Source organism: Acanthochromis polyacanthus, chromosome 5, assembly GCF_021347895.1.
Source record: "Acanthochromis polyacanthus isolate Apoly-LR-REF ecotype Palm Island chromosome 5, KAUST_Apoly_ChrSc, whole genome shotgun sequence".
Lineage (NCBI taxonomy): Eukaryota > Metazoa > Chordata > Actinopteri > Pomacentridae > Acanthochromis > Acanthochromis polyacanthus.
The window spans coordinates 26,784,708-26,803,464 of record NC_067117.1 but is presented as its reverse complement, the minus strand read 5'-3'; the positions used below and the strand labels follow the sequence as shown (position 1 = coordinate 26,803,464).

Sequence of the window (18,757 nt, the reverse complement as noted above, 5' to 3'; positions counted from 1 at the left end):
TTAGATAATATTTGGAAAAAGAATCAGAGTCCTTCTGTTTAGAATACAGCAGTCATGACTTTCACATCATTCTTTTATTGACACAGCAAATCATGGCTGTAAATGTGTCATCTAGAAGTTTTTACAAACGCGACAGCACTACAAAGTCCAGTCAAGCTTGATGAAAATAGGATTATTACCGTATTCTAAAGCTGCTTCCTGGTCGTTTAAGATGAGCACCTTTCTAAAAGTGCATATCATACAGTTGAAAAGGCCCCATACAGAGAGATGCATACGAAATCATTTCTTCACAAAAATTGCACAAAGAAACGTCTGTGTTGTCGATACCTGGAACACATACTAACACAGAGACGGTTAAATACAACAGGCTATGCTCAGTGGCACTGTGCTGCACAAAAAAATAAAATATCTCGTAAAAATTTAGCAGGACCAACGGAAGGCTTATCACGGTTTAAAAGGCACAAATCTACATAAAATAAACACGATGAAATCTAACATTCATCCAGACTGTGCAGTGTCTGATTTCTGTTTAATAGACATTGAATTATATACGTTATTATTGCCTTAATACAATCATTTGCCATCTAACATTTAAGAGCTGACGATAGGTGTACAGATGTGTAGACAGTTATTACGGTTGCATCCACTCTGAACGGATGTTGTTTCTACAAAGCCAAGCTGGGAGCTGCTGATATAGAGGTCAGTGAACAGTGTACACATATTGACCACAGTGAGCTGGCAAATATGGAGAACAAAGTGCAAAATAAGTTCACGGTGTCCTTAGGTAACCTGTTTTCAGACATCGTTATATTTGAGCCGCAGTCCCGAGTGTGATATTTGGAGCACAGAAAGGTTGTTCTGCAAGTAAATAAATGATATTTTATGGATTACCACATAAAGAACAATTTCATTGGTGCAGACAAAATGTATTCTATGTCCCATAAAGGTTTTAACTTGCTTCTACTCTCCGTTTCTGGGCTTCTCGTGCTCTCATTCGCTTTGATGTCATCTCATTACCTCTCCAGCTCGGTCTTGCAAGGTACCACAGTTTCAGCCAAATGTGAAAAACGGAGTACATCATTTGTGATGGATTCTGGTTATTTTGTCTCCACTTTCATCCTTCTGCTTTTGAAAAATTAAATTAAAAGGGCTCCAAACAGACTGCCCCTAAAGCACTCGAGCCCAATTAGTTCCTCCTTTATAAAAACTTTAACACTCTGTTTCCTACCGGCAATTTCTTTCTTATAATGTTCTAAAGCTGCTTGTTAATGCAGACTCTGAATAAGCCTGAATAATACTCTGCACATTTGAAGCTAGTTCATCACTTATCAACTGAATTAATTCCCTAAAAATTCCATACCTGTTGTAATCGTGAACAGGGAGGTACACACCTCTACTAACTTGCAGCAGATAACTCTCTCTGGATCTTTGAGCAGGTAGTTGTAGGGTGTACTTATGACCCTCATGGTGTCAGAAAGAAATCAGGAAGCTGGTGACTGTCTCACAAGCATAACAGGCTACACCTACACCTGTGTAAACTACCTATAAAACTTGTTTTCATGTGCCTGTGTGGGTTTTCACAACTTAATAATTGGTGATTCTAAATTGTCTATATTTGTGAGTGTTTCTGTCTCTCTTTAATGGATTTAACCTGGCCTGGAATAGGCTCTAGCCCCCCCATGTGAGCCCACACAGGATAAAGTGGTATACAGAAAATGGAAGACTTGAAATTTATCCTGAGTCTGAAATGAATACTGTACTCTTGTTCTACAAACAGGCTTGGCTGCTCAGACACTTACTCAACTTAACGCATAAGGTTTGCAGAGTAGCACAGAGCTGAAATTAGCCTGATTATTAGCACAGCTAACCATCTTTATGTAAGACCTGCTGGCTTACTCGCTGTCTGGGAACTCTGCTCCTAACGTCAGCTATATCAACAACTGTTTTTGAGATTCCCCTCAAAATCCTGGAAGCCCAAGAGCACAAACCAGCACAGATCAAAGGCCATGGCCAGAAGGAAGCACTTTTAACCCAACAAACAGGAAATTAAAGTATTTTTGTTCTGAACTATGTGCCGTTTGGTGATGTTCTGAAGTGCAAAATTGAATAACATTTTGGATTACGGCCATTTTTTGTAGGTTTAGGTTGCTGTTTATTTGAACATGATCGCTGCAGGGTTCGTTATGATTTTGACAACAGAGGATGCAATGAAAGCGCTGAGAATCATTCTTTCCTCAGCAACTCACAGTCTTCCAATTCAGTGAAGCTGATTGACATTATTTAATGAAAGGTTTCATCAAATAAACATAAAGTAAAAACAATAAATATGATTTAAATTTACACAAAATACTTAAAAGAGCTGCTGACTTCTTCAGGATTGACTAATTAGTTTTCATCTCCTATGTTTAGAATCTGTACTAGATACAGCATGCCAGAGTACCAGATTGTGCTTTTAGCTTCTGATGTCATTTTATAAAACAGATTCATGATCAAAGTTTTCTGCACCTACCAGCTCACATTTCTCTCAGTGGACTTGTGCTGCCTTTAAAATTTGCTTCACAGTCTGTGTGAACATATTTTAGTGCTGAGCTTGGCACACTAGAACAGAAAGGTTTGCAGAGCAAGAGAAACACAGTGATCAGATCTTAAAGGGTTTGAGAGCACACAAAGCACAGAATCGGAGAATAAAAGAGTAAAGCGGACAGAGAGGTTACTACAGTAGACAGATAATGGCCAACAAGCACGTAGACATTTATTGCGCTTGCTAGAATTCAGTAATTCTGTCCATTATAATAATTATGTGACTGCAAAACATATTTTTCTGTTGTCAAACTGTACCATCACCTGCTCAGTATTAAGGCTCAAATACAATGCTATACTTACCCCCTGTCTGCTCTTATCCTATCATCCTTTATATTCCCAGTGAGCTTTGCAACGTGTTTCAGCTGCTTGCATAAATGAAGCCTTCATGGTGTGCAGGGCCACATGACTGTGTCAAACTCCCATCCCAGCGGAATTGACCGACAGAAGCAGTCTGAAGCTCAGAGCCAGGAAGCCCGTCCCCAGCAGGTCACCCAGAGCTGTGAGGTAGGGGATGGAGAAGTTGTCCGGATCCAGACCCCTTTGCCACAGCCAGCGCACCATCAGGCCGGCCACGTAGAGCAAAATCACCACCTGGATAGAACACACAGACGTCTTACAAAACGCAGTGTTTTAACAAAGTCTTCTAAGAGTGTTTTTGTTCTCGTCGGACCTGAAGCAGAGCAGCAAACAGGTAGCAGATGATGAAGGTGGGCATCATGGCAGTGTGGCCTCCCTGGAGCAGGTGGATGGTGTACAGGAAGAGCAGGTGACCCGGGACCACGAGGAAGAGCAGGACTCTGGCTGACTTGGAGTTCACATCTGGGTAAACATGGAGAGAAGCAATAACAGCTTCTCATCTTTGAGCAAAAATCGCCTTTTTTGCATTAAAAACATGGCTCCCATGTAATTTGTGGAATCCAGGCTCCAAAGCGGCAAGTTGCAGATCGAGCTTCTTGACAACATGTATGCTACTGTTCAAAAGTTTGGGGTCACCCAGACAATTTCATGTTTTCCATGAAAACTCACACTTTTATTCATGTGCTAACATAGTTTTACAAGGGTTTTCTAATCATCTATTAGCCTTTAAACATGATTAGCTAACACAATGTAGCATTAGAACACAGGAGTGATGGTTGCTGGAAATGTTCCTCTGTACCCCTATGGAGATATTCCATTTAAAATCAGCCGTTTCCAGCTGGAATAGTCATTTACCACATTAACAATATCTAAACTGTATTTCTGATTAATTTAATGTCATCTTAACTGAAAAAAAAATGCTTTTCTTTCAAAAATAAGGACATTTGTAAGTGAACTTAAATGTATGAATGGTAGTGGATATGATACAAAATGTTTCTCTTTCACCAAGCTGCAGAAAGTTAGCTTGTCCTGTCTGTTCTCTAGTAAATTCAAAAGGACATGCCCTCTGGGATTTTTCACATGCATACTTGTAATGCTGTATTGTTTTTGCTCATGTACTCCCTAAAAATGCACATTTGTAAGATTGTCTATTCTGTAATTCCACATGTTAGTGACCAGATGTTTGGCATTACAAGAAAATGAAAATAAACTATGTGATCAGAACAAGACGTTTAAATTAACTATATCTCCCGTGAGTTTGATTTCTCCCTGTTAAGTGAGTTTTTCCTGTCATTTACCACTGATTTCACCATTTACAATTATTTAGCTTCCATCTCCATTCTGTCTAAAAAAAAACTCAAAATGCTTCCTCACACGTACTAGTAACCAAAGAGATCCTCTATATCTGAAACCTGAGAGCACATCGGGTGAAACACACTGTAAAAGTCAAATTTGGCTGACACCTCTCCTCTGGTCAGAGTGCTGCCAAACATGCCCCGTCCTTGTTGCATAGTCGCTTCATGGACACAAATTCTGGGCTGTTGACTCTCACAGACTCGGAAAGACGGCAAAATTCAGGAAATCTCTTCATACAGCCTCTTCTTATAACAAAGCTTGGATCTGAAACACAATTTCTTTTCCTGGCACATGTGCAGTCAGCATAGCATGAACAGTCTGGCTGGTCACAAATGTTGGACTACATGCAAACATCCACAGAGGGATCTCCGCTGACCCTCAAGGTCTTGGGTGGATGATGAAATTTACATCAAGCGTGAAATACTGAGGAAAGCATGGTTTAGACTGGCCTTGTGGTTTGGTTATTCTTCTGCAAGTAAGCTAGGGATTGCATGACATAATTTTCACCATCTGCCCAAGTACATGAGAGTTTGCACAGCCTTCTACAAATGTGTCCACGCAGTAACTCCACTACAAGTTCTGTGACTGAAATACAACTCTTCCCAGCCTGGCTCATCCACAAACAGACCAACAGCTAGCAGAAAAGCACATTGAGAAACCTTCTTCCAGTCCATGGACTGTAGAAACTGGGCACACACAGTTAGCGCACAAGTGAAAACTCCCGCTTCAGATCGTCTTTTGTTTCAGCCCTAATGTGGGTTCATGGCCAAGCACATGGTGGAACATGGGAAAGGAGAACAAAGACACATATGTTGACCAGGTTTAGGGAGAAACCTAGCAAATGGGGCTTCAATAATAATTCTTCTCTTCGTGACTGCTACTTTTAAATTGTGTATTTTTATTCAATCTAACCTGAAGAGCAGAACGTAGCACACGGTCCAGGACAGTTTGCATTCATTTTATCTGGAAGAGCTCCAGGAACGCTCCAGTAGTGGAGATAGGTCGACATCCTGCTAGCCTGGATGGCCACAAGGTTTCCCCCAACACCTGTATGGATATGGAAAAATACTGAATGTAGCACTGAACAATTCCATCATAAAGATTTAAATAAAAGAATGAACTCGATGAAACAAAACAACAGCAGAGTAGAGGTCGCACTGTTGTCTACGACAGAAAATAGGCTTGCATTTAATAACGATTGCATTATATTTGATTTATGAGTTAATATTGCAGGATTACTTTGGTATTTGCCAATACGCAGTTCTCATGATACAATCACATTGGGTAAACTGCACCACCATCATCATTTGTTAAGCCATTATTCTTTTTTTTTTCCATCTGAGAGTTATATGAGAAGCTCAGCAGTCATTGCAGAGTAAACAATCTTGGAAATATAATTCACTGTCCAAACAGTAATTTTGATTGAAATCCATTCAGCAGTTATTTCTGAAGCACAGTGACCCAGGGGACTTTATTCTCTCTGTACGTCTGAAAAAAGGCAATCTCGTTGTCGTGTCTTTTTTTTCATCGTGGCACCACTCACCCCTCAGGCTGATTTCATTAGCAGCAGAACAAAACCTCTTGGCTTGCAGAGTTTTGAAGCACATGGATCATTTGAACAAAACAGGAGGAGTGTTTCTGTTCAACAAGGCAGGAAAGGAGAGCGATGAATTGGAATGCAAATGCACTTCCTGTAGTGGGATGGCAATACATGCAGGAGTCTTTGGTAGCGCTCAGGCTGGCAGAGATGCTGCGGAAACGGGACCCAGTGAATGCATAGTTGGCATTCTGATCAGGCTTGAGGTTTATGTAAAGACCATTGTTATTCCTCTCCACTTAGTATGCCGCTTTGTGGTCTACAGACTTCAGTCGGGGAAGATGTGGCCCTCTACGCCTCTCTGAGGTTCCTTTGACAGGGAGGAGACTCCTCGACTTCAGCAGCCCTTTAATGCCTCGTGATTGAGTAACAGCTCAAAATTGAAGCCCTTTGAAAGCGGAGCTCAGTCTTCAGCAGCGGTTACAATACACTATCAGGGTGTGGAAACAGCAGGACTTATAAATAATGGGATTAGCTGCTGGGCTCCTGTATGCTCCAATAATTTCCACATGACATCAGTTGGCATGAGGCTTTCTTTAAATTGATAGCAATTAAGCTAATTATGAAGCTCAACTGTCATTCTTCAAAGATTAGGAGAATTAAAACACCACAGCCCTCAATCCCAGCTCTGTGTAGTCCTTCAGGAAAACATGTCAGTGTTCATTTTTTAGATCTCTGATCATGTGGAAGAAATGTCAATGTTTGTTTAAGCATAATTAAAGAAACACTATGCACAACAAGGCCTAATTTTAGGCAATTAAAGTCACCATTCTTTGTTAACTTGTGGGTTTTTTTTAAAAAGGAGAACATCTGATGAAGTCCCACATTAAATTTCAAACTTAAGATTTTGTCCTTGAAAAAAAGGTACAGCATAAAAAAGTAAATGTCAGCTGTTAGCTGCAATTAGCTATTGGAGCTACAGAGCTCCATATTCCATATCTCCCCAAGAATACCCAAGTAAATATCAATTAAACACTCCTTTTTAAGTTGTGCTGATGAATGTTCTGACTAAAACCTTAAATTTCTCAACCCTTCTGGATATATAAGGAAGTGAAGAGCTTTTTCAAGTTTTTACCAATGCTAGCAGAGTGGTTTGGGGTAAAGCTAATGTGGTTGGTCTTTGGTATCAGACTGAAAAATCCACCACAAGTGGATGAAATGGCATTAAATTTGTTACAGACATTCATGACCCTGTGAGAAGAACTTTGATCCCACTGCAGGGACATGGACTTTGCATCTAGGGCTGTCATCATTTTGTCAATATATAAATACATTGTCAAATGCTAAATTAAGATGGTGAACACAGTAAATATCTTAACATCAGTATGTTAGCACTCTAAGCATGTTTGCATGTCGATGTAAATTACTGAGGGACAAGAGGAAGAATAAACTCAGTAATACTTTCTTAGCCAACAATTTTGCATTCAGAACACTATAACACGAATACAGTTGCTCGAAGTTGTGAGAACATTTTTTCAACAAGTTTTCACTGATGCATTTGTGAGTGTGCTTAGTCTGCAACAGTGTTTAGGTAAGTGATGCATGTCAAAGTAACATCCATATGAATGCCAGGACCCAAGGTTTCCATAATATTTGTCAAATTATTCACTTGACTGAGGTTTTAATGTTGCACACGATACACATCATGATGCACGCACTCAAGGACAAACATGAGAGATGAGATGGTGTCACAGTATTTCACTTATAAATGCATATCCTGTCAGCAAAGGCATTAAAGAGAAGGCTGCTTGCCAAGGATGCACAAAATGTGTTTTGGTGAGCAACACTGACATTAAGCACAACTTTTACTGGTTTATAGTAAAAACCCAGCAGGGCATCTTTAATTCTGAAATGTAAATACCATTCAGATAGATGGATAATTTATTAATCCCAAGGGAAAATCAAGATTACTATGTCCAAAACTGAAGAAAACAACTAAAATCCAACATCTCTCAGTGTGTCAGATATGTATGCAGAGTTAATAAATGCTTTTTGAAATTAAAACGGAAATTCATGATCAATGCATTAGTAAAAATTCCAAAATGTTACTATATCTGCTTTTAATTCTCACCGTGTTTCTATTTTACTCATAACTGCTAAACGGTCCGTTTTGCATGTAACTGATCTTCTGCTCACCATTGATGACTGGGGTGAACACTGCCATTCCTTCAAAGTTTGGATTGCTCACAGTTTTATCCAGAATCAGACCACCAATACTGGGAAAAAGACAAAAAACAGTAGAAGTGAGTCTGAGAGGGACACCTGCATCACAGCACAGTAAGCTGCTTTCACATTCCTTTTACGATGCATTTCTTCAAATGTAACAGACACAGACTTTGAAATTAGGAAACTCCTGTCGTAGCCTGTTCACCTGCTGATGGCCATTGCCAAAATGACTGGCTGCCAGCCTGACTTCAGGACTTCTCTGATTGGTGGAGACTGGCTGGCAATAGTGACCCATGCTGGGATAAGGAGCAGAAAGAAGCCACAAACCACAGTAGGCAGGTACCACATGTCTGCATAGCAACAAAGGAAAGCAGGAATCTCAAAATCCTTCATATCATTGTCCATGTATCTGATGAGAAATTGGTGTATGAACAGAAATTATACTTATTATGAGAGGTGGGAGGAATATAGCATTCTGACCAGGATGCAAATAATAAAAGCCAACAGGAAGATGTCATGCCGCAGAATTAAAGAATGAAAGGTGGGCTTTGCTGCCATCGTCTGGCTAAATCTCCAGTTGTATGAATTTGATCATTTTGAATCACATAAAGTCCTGGTTTCTTCATATTCTAACCATTTCCAGACTATCAGATCTTGAAAAAGTAATTCCTGCATTAATTTTCTGGTGTATCAGTTACGGTAAATTCTCCTTCTCCCGTATCGACCAAAAGTCATCATTTGGCCTCCAATTGGCTCAGAGTACAGCAGCTCGGCTTTGAGCAGATGTCGCCCAAATTCTGGCTTCCAGTCCATCTCAGACTTTTAAGATTTTACTGATTATTTCAAAGCTTGTCAGGGTCAGATTCTCAGATGGAACCTTTCTGACTGTTCAAAGACTGAAATCTGAGGCTGAACGAGGTTTTGCCATCAGGGCCCTTCAGTTTTGGAACAACCTGCCTGAGGAGATGAAGCTGCAATATCAGTGTATTTTTAAAATCACTTCTTACAACCCATTCTTATAGACTTGCTTTTATGTGATGTCATCTGTTTTTATCATCTGTTTCATTTTATTGGTCAGTTTAAGTCTATTTTTCCTTTTATTTCTGTACCTTTTTGGTTATTTATTTACTATTATTACTTGGTTTTATCTTCTGTTGTCTGTTATTGTGCTTGTCTTTTTTCTTATTTAGATATGGCATTTGCAGTTCTTTTATTATTTTATCTAGTGTTGTTATATGATTCACTTTGTATATCTTTTACCACTGATCAGCCTTGTGTTGTTTAATGTCTTCCTTTCTTTTTCTTTTTGCCCTGTCTGTGAAACACTTTGCAGACTGTTATTAAAAGGTGTTGTACATTTAATTATTATTGTGATAACGGGAAATGATCTACAAACTTCATACAGACACCACATCCACACGTTGTATCTGCCGACCGCTGCTGTAAGATGACCTCTGACCTCTGTAGCAGAAGAAGAGGCTGCTGACCCCAGCGAGCACAGACAGAGTGATGAGGTCTCCGAGGCTGGCGGCTATCGGTGTGGCCACGTTGTCTGGGTTGATTCCTGCTTTCCTGGAGCTGATGATCACTGCCACCATCACCAGACCTGACAGAGCACATAGGAGTTACACTTTAAGTTAATTCGCTCTACCGTTCTCTATAATGTATTCTGCTCATCAGCTACGTTCTCAGAGACTCATTCCTCTGCAGCAGTTGGTGTCTGTGTCTGACCTAGAGAGAGTGCAGCAATGAAAGCAGTGGTGACACTGCTGGCACACAGGACAGCAGCCTGGACAGCATCCACTCTGCCCCTGGTCAGACCTCCGAGACCCACAGCTGAGACCGCTGCCAGGAATCCCACCACGGTGGCCTGAACCTTGACATGAAGGACAAAACAGGGACAAGTGAGTTTTATATATTTATGTATCGTGTAAACATGCCGTGCCATCTACCTGTCTGTGTCAGGAGGAAAAAATGAAGCAGACAAAATATTCAGCTAATGTTGCTTTTAGGGATGTTTCTCAGAGAAAGATTTTAAAAAAAGCTGTAAAGATGACAAAAAAGGAGGTTCTCCCAGTGGCCATTCAAAAGGCAATAGTTTGCATTTTAACTTTATTGCTTGGCACTTTTGCATATCCTTTTTGATGCCTATGTTGTGTTTTGTCATGACCCTGTCCATAACTCAGTGTTGTATTTTCTACTACAGATCCCTTAGTGTTGTTTGTCAGTTACTCCATGTTGTTTTGTTATGTTATTTATGGACAGGTCTCTCTTGAGAATGAGACGTCATGTGCCAATGAGATAATCTGTATAAATAAAGGTTAAATTATGAAAAAAATGTTTGTGAGGGAGCTGGAGAGCATCCCCCTCACTAAGGAAAGTATACATGCATATTGTACAGACTGATACAAGTTTTTTTTATTTTGTTTTGTGTTGGGGGGCAAACCTGTTAACCTCTCTCTCTCTTAAGGTGACTTCAGGAGGGCGTGTTCCCTGGAGTGCACACATGAGGACACAGAACACCAGCAGTTGTCACTTATCTGATTAGATGGAATTGAGTGATCAGAGAGGAGAGAGGGGAGGGGTTACAGGGGGGATTTTTAAATAAGTTTGATCTTTGTTTAGTATTTCTTTGGGTTATTATATGTTTTCTTTCCTTTGTATCAGACTGTTAATTGCATTTATGTATTTTAAGTATAACAGATATTTAATATTGTACTTTTTAATAGAAGTGTGGGCAGGTCACCAAAGGGGGAGGAGAAAATAAGAGCCAGGTGGGCAATCAGTGTAGTGTGTGAGGAGTAGGGGGTCAGGCTGAAGCTGCTGCTGCAACTGCCATCATCGGCTGCACCTGGGTGGCTCCTTTGTTTGTTTAGTTGTATTTTGCACATGGAAATAAGTAAAAACTGGAACTCCTTGCTGTTTGACTGCTTTCTATGGTGCCATCATGTTTTGCCCTTTAATGCCGTTTGGTTCCTCCAAACCCTACAATGTTATTTTTAATATTAACTGTAATTATTGACAGCAGCAGCTTCTGTTTGTTGATTCAGAATGACTTTGACATTTCTGTTTCTCTGTCTAACAGGAACTAAGTGGCTAAATTTGATAGCAGCTGTTGAGGCTGTTTACTTCAGGGAGGATGGTTACAACACCGTCACAAAAACGTTATAATATGAAATAAAAAGTGTTGTGGACAGCTGTAAGAGAGCGTGTTCAGGATATTCTGTCTATACAATTACCAGTCCACCCAAAGCTTTTCTGGAAGTGTTGCCAGCTAAGGTTAACATTCATATCCTCATTTCCATTTTTCCATATTTTGTTGGTATTATGTATTTTATGTTTGAATGATGAGGATGGGGCTGACTTATTAACTTCTTGAGAGTTGGGTTTTAGGTGTATTTTTACCCTTCTAAACATGCATGTCTGGATGGACACAAGCATAAATGTTTATTTGTTTGTGATAAAATCTTTAAGTATGCTGCTGAGGGGAAATGCATTGTGAAGTGAAGTGTAACTGAAAACTAGCAACACTGCATAAAAAAACAGGCTTTGGACATTCTAAGTGATATGAAAAGAAACACTAATGAAGAATTATTAATTCATGATTTGAATGAATTTCTTCCAGTATTTAAGAAATAGTTTTGTTTATATCTATTAAACAATATATATTTATTGTAATTATTTACTTCAGGTACTGATTATATAATAATCAGTACCTGAAGTACCTTATCTAACATGACTTCTGCTCTTGTTTTTAGTTCAAAATTGAAACCAGACAAACCTGTCAATGCTGCTATATGATTCTTCATTTGAAAATTGATATTTCTGTGGACATCAATTCAGTGTTAGTAAATATACCAGTTCAGGTTTGACCATGAACCGACCAGCACTTGGCATGTAAAAACAAATGCATAGATGCAACACAATATAACTAATAAAAATGTAGGACTTTTCATAGTTTTACTTTATCTTTGGCTATTATGTAATCACTTTCCCTTAAATCTTCAGTTTTAATATTAGAGGTTGTCACTAATATTATTCTGTATCTGATTGTGGGCTGTCAGGAGATATCCCACATGTCTAAACTAAATGTCCTTCAGCCGACAATGAAAGAATGAGGCCAATTTTTTTCAATTCCCATTCTCCAAAATCTTATCAGAACTGCCACTTTGAAGCCATCTCCGGTTTTGTGTGTTTAATTGGGCTGAGCGGCATTAGTGAAATGTTTCGAAAGGAAGGATGATCTTATCACAGCGGCGGAGCTTCTTGAGTTAAATTAAATTGCCGTGAGATGCGCCTAAATGACGGAGCGTGTTATTAATAGGATGAAGAGTGTGCGGTGCTGCAGTGTCACCTGAATGAGAGCCAGATTACAGAGCACCATCCTCCACTGCTGCTGGGCCTCATCCATCTGCCCTGTGTTGGCCTGTGGATGGAAATGACTTTATGTAATCGCATTTCTCCACCGCATGCTATTCAGTGTCAGTTTGGAAACTTCCCTCCCAATAGTAGACAATATAATTATTACATGTTTTAGTGGTAAGTGAAGCCAGAATTACCCTGATAAATGTCCTGCTTTGAAGCTGTGTGTTACTAATGAGTGACTCAGATCTTGTGTAATAAAAGCAAATCCCTTTGATAATGAATTACTATTGAAGGATGCTAAATTTGTGGCTCTTGTTCCCAAAGCATGTAATGTTTTGAATGGAACTGGTTCAAAAAACCTAAATTACATTCAATATATGGAGCTTTAAAGTTGCATACATACAAAATAATTGTTCTTATCTCTTTCTAGGTACATGTGTGTCGTGTGGACATGCCGGTGTGTTTCCACTCACTGCTGTTGACAGTCTGGATGCCAATGTCATCTCCAGATTCCCCTTCAGCCCCACCAAGGCTGGCACCAAGATAAACACCTCTGAGATCTCCCTGAACACCTCCCAGTGCTGAAAAACACAACAGTGGTCTTTTAAAACCGACCGTTTGATTACATCACAGTGAAGCTACACCGCAAAACCAATCTTTTCCTTCTGTATCTTGGAATCTAACACTGCCTCTTGCTAAAATGGATTATCATTTTTAATTTTCAATGAACTAAAAATGGCAATTATGTAGCTGCAACACACAGTTAGGAGCATTTTAACCTTTGCCAAAAGTCTGAATAAAATCCTTCTTTTAAGAGATCCTAAAACATATTTTCTCAATGTCTAAGTGTAAGCAATGTGGTCACAAAATGCTCTGTCAAATGTACCATTATGGCTTCAGCTACATCTAATTTAAAATGAATTGACAGCTGTGGGGTTGTTTGCTTATGTTCCATCACTCAAACCTATCAGTCCATCTTTTTTTTCCTCAAACCGGACTGATAGAGTCTTGTTTGGGCACATTTTTGACAGTTATCCTTTAATAAATATCATCAGAGAATGAACTTTAACTGTTGTTTAAGCACTATTGTAAAAATTCCCTTCAAAAGACACTTTGTATTATATGGGGGCCTATTACATTTTGTTCTAAGTGGCTAATCATGCCTTTCACCACTTCCCACATGCAGCAGAGATTTTAGACAGTCCGAATTGTTTGAATGCAGATCGTTTGATAAGTGACTGCATATATATATATATATATATATATATATATATATATATATATCCCATTAAACTGAATGTGTCAGCAGGTGGCTGCGCTGCTGCAGGATTCAGATTGTCACTCATGCTGCTGTTAGGATATTTACAAGAGGGTGAACAAGGAGAAAGCTATTAAGGACTCTGTTGTGTCTGGCTCAGTTTCTGACGCAGATGGTATGTTCTGTAATTTATATGTTAACAGTACAGGTTCTGCAAAAGGTTGCTAAATAGACTGCCCCACTCTTCTTTAAATGCAGTCAGAGGCTTTTATGCCAGAATCTGTTCACCAGCATTTTAAACTTTTGTACTATTTGCATGCAGCATGTTTTTTAATTACATTCTCAAACTACTTCTGTACAGCTTTCGTGGATTGTCCAAAGGCAACAAATTACAAAAGCTTCAAAACCTCTCACCTCAAGGATACAAAAGAACAGTGAGGATCACAAAAAGTCAAAACACGACTAAGCATCACCATGTGATATTCATAGCACATTTTTAGAATCTAACATTTCTTCAGTTTAGTGCTAGTTTTGGAGCAGGATTTCCCTTACTTGCACTATATCCATGACTATCCCGGCTGCCACCATGCCCAGGCCGGACACCAGGTAAGGCAGCAGAACCTGCGCTGCAATGGTCCACGATTTTTCAGACAGGAAGCCGTGAGTCGAGCGGGTCAGTTTGCATGTGAAGCCCCTCAGCTTCTTCCCCTGGAAACGCAGCTCCAGAGCCAGATGGGTCACCACCATGTCTAATCCCTGTTAACCCATGTCGAGGCCTCAGAAGGGAAGAAGAGCTCCTCTGAGCCACAAAGTTGGCTTTTAGACTAAATAAAAAAAGTCACATCCAGGGAAGGCAACAATATTTCAAAGTTCTCTTCACCTCAATCCAAATTCTTTAAAGATTGCGATTCTAGTCTGAAAACTCCTTTTTTTTCCCCAAGTAGGTTTGCAAAAACAAAATAATGCTGCAAAGAAGGATTGAACCAGCTTGTTTTAAATGTCACCTGTCGCTCCAGTGGTGGCAGGGCAGCGACACAAAGTACTTTTGCAAATGGTGGACGAGACAGAGGAATGGAACCTTTCATCCACTTGAATGGAGACACACACACTCACACACACTTGACAGCAGGTCTGTTAGGCCTCTTCTAACACTCTGCTACTGACAGACCCTCACGCACACACACACATTCACTCCAGCCACACACACACGTTTTCCTCCTCATGCCTCACTCTTGAGCAGCCGGGCGGCTGAGGCAGACCTCTGGAAGCCCGGTCTCTCGCGGGGCCTGAAGAAGGTCCAGGTCCTGTAGGACAAGGACATCCAGAATGCCAATAGTTTCTTCTCGGCCCTCCTGTGCTGCCACTCCTTCTCTTCCTGCTCCCTCCACACCTCCCTCTCCTTCTCCTTGTCGCTGTGCTGGTGCCCTGAGCGAGCTTGACCGCTCTGGATTCCCTTCCTCATTTTGACCAGGGAACGGCGGAGTGTCTGTCCAGGCTGGGAGCTGTGAGAAAGTGGCGCTGATGGACGAGTGTGACGTCGGACAGACTTTGTCTGAAGAGGCACTGCGAGTGTTGCGCCTTTGCGAGGGCTTCCCCCCTCGAATTCCAGACGAATAGATGGTGGTGGCGGAGGAGGGACGAGATGCACCACGTGTGAGTGAATGTGTCAAGATTGATGATAAGGAAGATGCCTGTGTGAGAGCAAGGTGACCAGACTACCTCCCCTTTGTTCAGGTTTCCTCTTCCTCCTGGTCTCTCTTCAGATCAGTTGAGAGGATACTGCAGAGGTGCTCTCCCCCTCTTTGATAGCTCCTCCTCTCGATGTCCTCGCTGTAAGAGGGTGACGCACTCAGAGCAGCAGCAGGTGCTGTACCTGTCACCAACACGTGGTGCTGCTGCTGACTTTAAAGGACACTGTTAAACCACTTTGATTGGAGGAAACACACAAGCTGCCGCTAACCGCCATCCCCTGGAGTTTTCCCGACCGTCACAGTTCATTACAGCACTCATTTGTCATTCGCTGTTCCCAAGGTCTGGGATAAAGATAAAAATCAATAGCTTCTAAAAACAACTGAACTGCTGTTTCAGGTGGAACAGAAAAATAGAAACAAGATAAGTTCTGGCACTTTGTTCTAATTTGTGTCATTTGTTCACACTACGCGATCTAACACACTGTAAGAACATAAGCCTGCACAAAAATGCTTAGTAAGACAACGTCCTCGCAGACACACGTACACAAGGACAGTGACTCAGCTGAAAAGTGTCCTTGAGACATGCCTTGAATTATGTGCTTCCCTCTGCAGCTCCCTCTTCTGACTCCTTCCTGTAATCTAATTTGTGAAGCAACAGCTGCTAAATAGCAAGCAGCAGCTGGAGGTATATGATGCTCATATGCACCAGGTAACAAGTCATTTCACTCAGTGGTAATAGAGTAGTCTTTCCTTCATTTAACTTCACTTTTGGGCATACCTTAGGAAAATGACAGCAGCAACAAATGTTTGCAATTGCCTATTTCCAGCTATTTGGCAACAGAATTAAATGTCACTAATGTATTGCAGTTCAGTAAATTAGATGTAATAAAAAGGAATGAGGGCATCACCTTGTGTCCAAATGTGTGCTTTGATTTACATAATGGAGCCCCAGAGTGCTCAAAATGAAATAAACAACATATTTTCCTTATAAATTGGATGAATATACTTCCTATCCTTCCTTTTTTTTTTCAGGCAAGGTCATTTGATTTGGAAATTCCCCTTTTTCAAATGTCTGCTTCTAATTCATAGTAACATTTGGGTTTGACCTCAGTAACATTTATGCAACAATTTCAACACGACACAAGACTGAACTACATTCTGTCATATCACCTAATAAATGCACAGAAGCGACAGTACTTTGAGTTGTATGAAATGATCTAGTTAAGGCCTTTTTCATATTTGAGTACCAGTACTGGTTCAAAGCAGCACAGAGAGCAAAATTAAAATCATGACATACCTATCTCATCCACTGTCATCTACAATTTCACATTCCAATTAATAAAATGTCCCTAAAAATAACATTTTACTGCGATGAAGACAAACATACCAGATTAGAGAGGTAATAAATGTAATCTGGGTTTTCACAAAACCCTAACAGGAGTTGAAGTTTGGTTTGTTGCTTCCAGCTGTTTGCAGGAGTTTTTGAAATCTGAGTTTATTAAACACCTGAATAACAGAGATTTTCTGGCAGTTGCTCATTCTAAAATAAGCTAGCTAACTCTGCTTACTCCTCACTTTGATGCTGAGTTCCAAAGCCAGCTAGTTAGAAGAATTGTTAAAGCTTAATAAAAAGCAATTTAAGAATCGTGGTCTTTAACAATGACAGCTTCTAGTAGGTTGATTCAGAATAACAAATTACTGCTCGAGCTAATGTAAAGGGTTAAGAATGTTTATTTCAGAGATGAATGGAAATACAGTGAAAAGGTTAAATATGTCATATGAAAAGGTTAAAAAGTCATTGAAACTGGTACAACTAATTGCTAAAAATAGGTTATGTTAAAAATGTGTTTAAAAACAGAGACCCCTATATATACTTGAAAAAAACAATCTCATTGTGTTTAAGTATGTTAAAAGAGAGAATTTCATGGTGTATTACTGGTTTCTGTGTCAAAGCAATTTTCAAACAGGTCACTAGATGGTGCATAGTGCCAGAGAGTAACATAAAACCATAGATATATACAAACGCTAGATGTCTCAAGGCAGAGTCGACTCGGCAGCGTCGTCACTTGGCGGCCATCTTAGGACAGGGGACTGCTCTGGCGCACTGTACTGTAGTCAATGGTAAGGTGGATGATTTCCTCACTTTAACACTCATAACTCGCTCAATTCTTGATTGATTTACAAACGGTTTAGTTTATTACAAACCTTATTAACATGGCTATGATTCAGGCTAAATGTTGAAATCGCAGCTTTTTGTTTTGAAAAATGCGGCATAGTTGTGTGTCTTTTCTGCCTGGCTACTCAAGGCTGAGAACACAATCTGATTTTAAATTATTAGGTTTTCCTGAGACCAACGATTTTTGAGAACCTAATCTTTAGGCGAAATTACATTCTTTGTGATTGTGGTTGTATTTATTTGCTTGTTAAGAGACTTTGATTGAGACCTTAGACTTATAACAAAGTTGATTTAGAAATTGAAGAAATGACTGAAGAAATGAGGTAAAAGTGGACTTGGTAACTAATACACAATTAGCCTTAAAGTACAAGTAGATAAAATAATGCAAGTTAAGGAATAAAACATAAAAACTCAAAACAGTTGTGACTAAAAGAAATAATAAAATATGACAATATAAAATTTAGGCTATTTAAACAGTAAATCTGCAAAATATAAAAATGCAGGGTGAATAAAGATTACAATATAAGCATAAACCATAAATTAAGAATAGTAAGACACTAAATAACCTTTGACTAAAAAGACAGCTAGCAGACAATTTTCACGCCCGAGATTTAGAAATAAATAAATTCAAAAGCTTAACATGATACTGTGCAGCTAGTTAGAGATATTGGTCATCAACCTTTAATCTTGTTTTTTTTTAAGAAGGCTAGATTAACTTAAAAATTGCCCACTCCATTGTTGTAACTTCAGTTGGTTATGGGACACAGCAAAAATCCTGGAAAATGATTTATTGAAAAGAGTGGGAACCTTGTTATTATTTTTCTTTATTCATTGTTATTTTTTTTCAAATGTAATTGTTGTTTTTTTTCATTTTAGCATTACTTTTTCTTATTTATTCATCATCATTTATTTATTTTGTCTATTTGAATATTGTAAATATTAAAGATTGACAGTATAATATCTGTGTGTGTACAGCTATTTCTTTATTACCTATCTACTTAATATAATTTTTATATGAATTCGATGGTTTTAATTATTCTTACGTAAGCAATAAAAGAAGTGCATCTCTGACGTTTATAACAAACCAAGCTGTTCTAAAAATTAGTTGAAAATTGAGCAATCTACACTGATTTTAAAATCCATGCTCCATTGACTTTAATGTTATGAGTGATGGAGCAGCCCTGTCCCAAGATGGCCGCCATGTGTCG

The 18,757-nt window shown here is 39.4% G+C and overlaps 1 protein-coding gene across 3 annotated transcripts; it reads right to left on the bottom strand.

Annotated features, from left to right (window-relative positions):
* Nucleotides 1–55: 55 nt before the first annotated feature.
* Nucleotides 56–15,929, bottom strand: LOC110951277 (solute carrier family 41 member 3-like). Of its 3 annotated transcripts, XR_002595713.2 has the most exons (11): nucleotides 14,235–15,928; nucleotides 12,898–13,005; nucleotides 12,414–12,485; nucleotides 9,791–9,935; nucleotides 9,519–9,665; nucleotides 8,265–8,409; nucleotides 8,030–8,109; nucleotides 5,209–5,343; nucleotides 3,254–3,402; nucleotides 2,884–3,174; nucleotides 56–858 (listed from the first exon to the last, which is right to left on the bottom strand). XR_002595713.2 is itself a non-coding variant. In XM_022194252.2 (10 exons), the coding sequence occupies exons 1-10, from the start codon at nucleotides 14,427–14,429 to the stop codon at nucleotides 2,995–2,997; spliced, it is 1,356 nt and encodes a 451-aa protein (XP_022049944.1). In that variant the 5' UTR covers nucleotides 14,430–15,928; the 3' UTR covers nucleotides 56–2,994. The 3 variants fall into 3 exon arrangements, 2 of the variants coding, with proteins under 2 accessions (XP_022049944.1, XP_051804285.1); XM_022194252.2 differs by having other exon boundaries at nucleotides 56–3,174; XM_051948325.1 differs by lacking the exons at nucleotides 8,030–8,109; nucleotides 8,265–8,409 and having other exon boundaries at nucleotides 56–3,174; nucleotides 14,235–15,929.
* Between the last annotated feature and the right edge of the window lie 2,828 nt (nucleotides 15,930–18,757).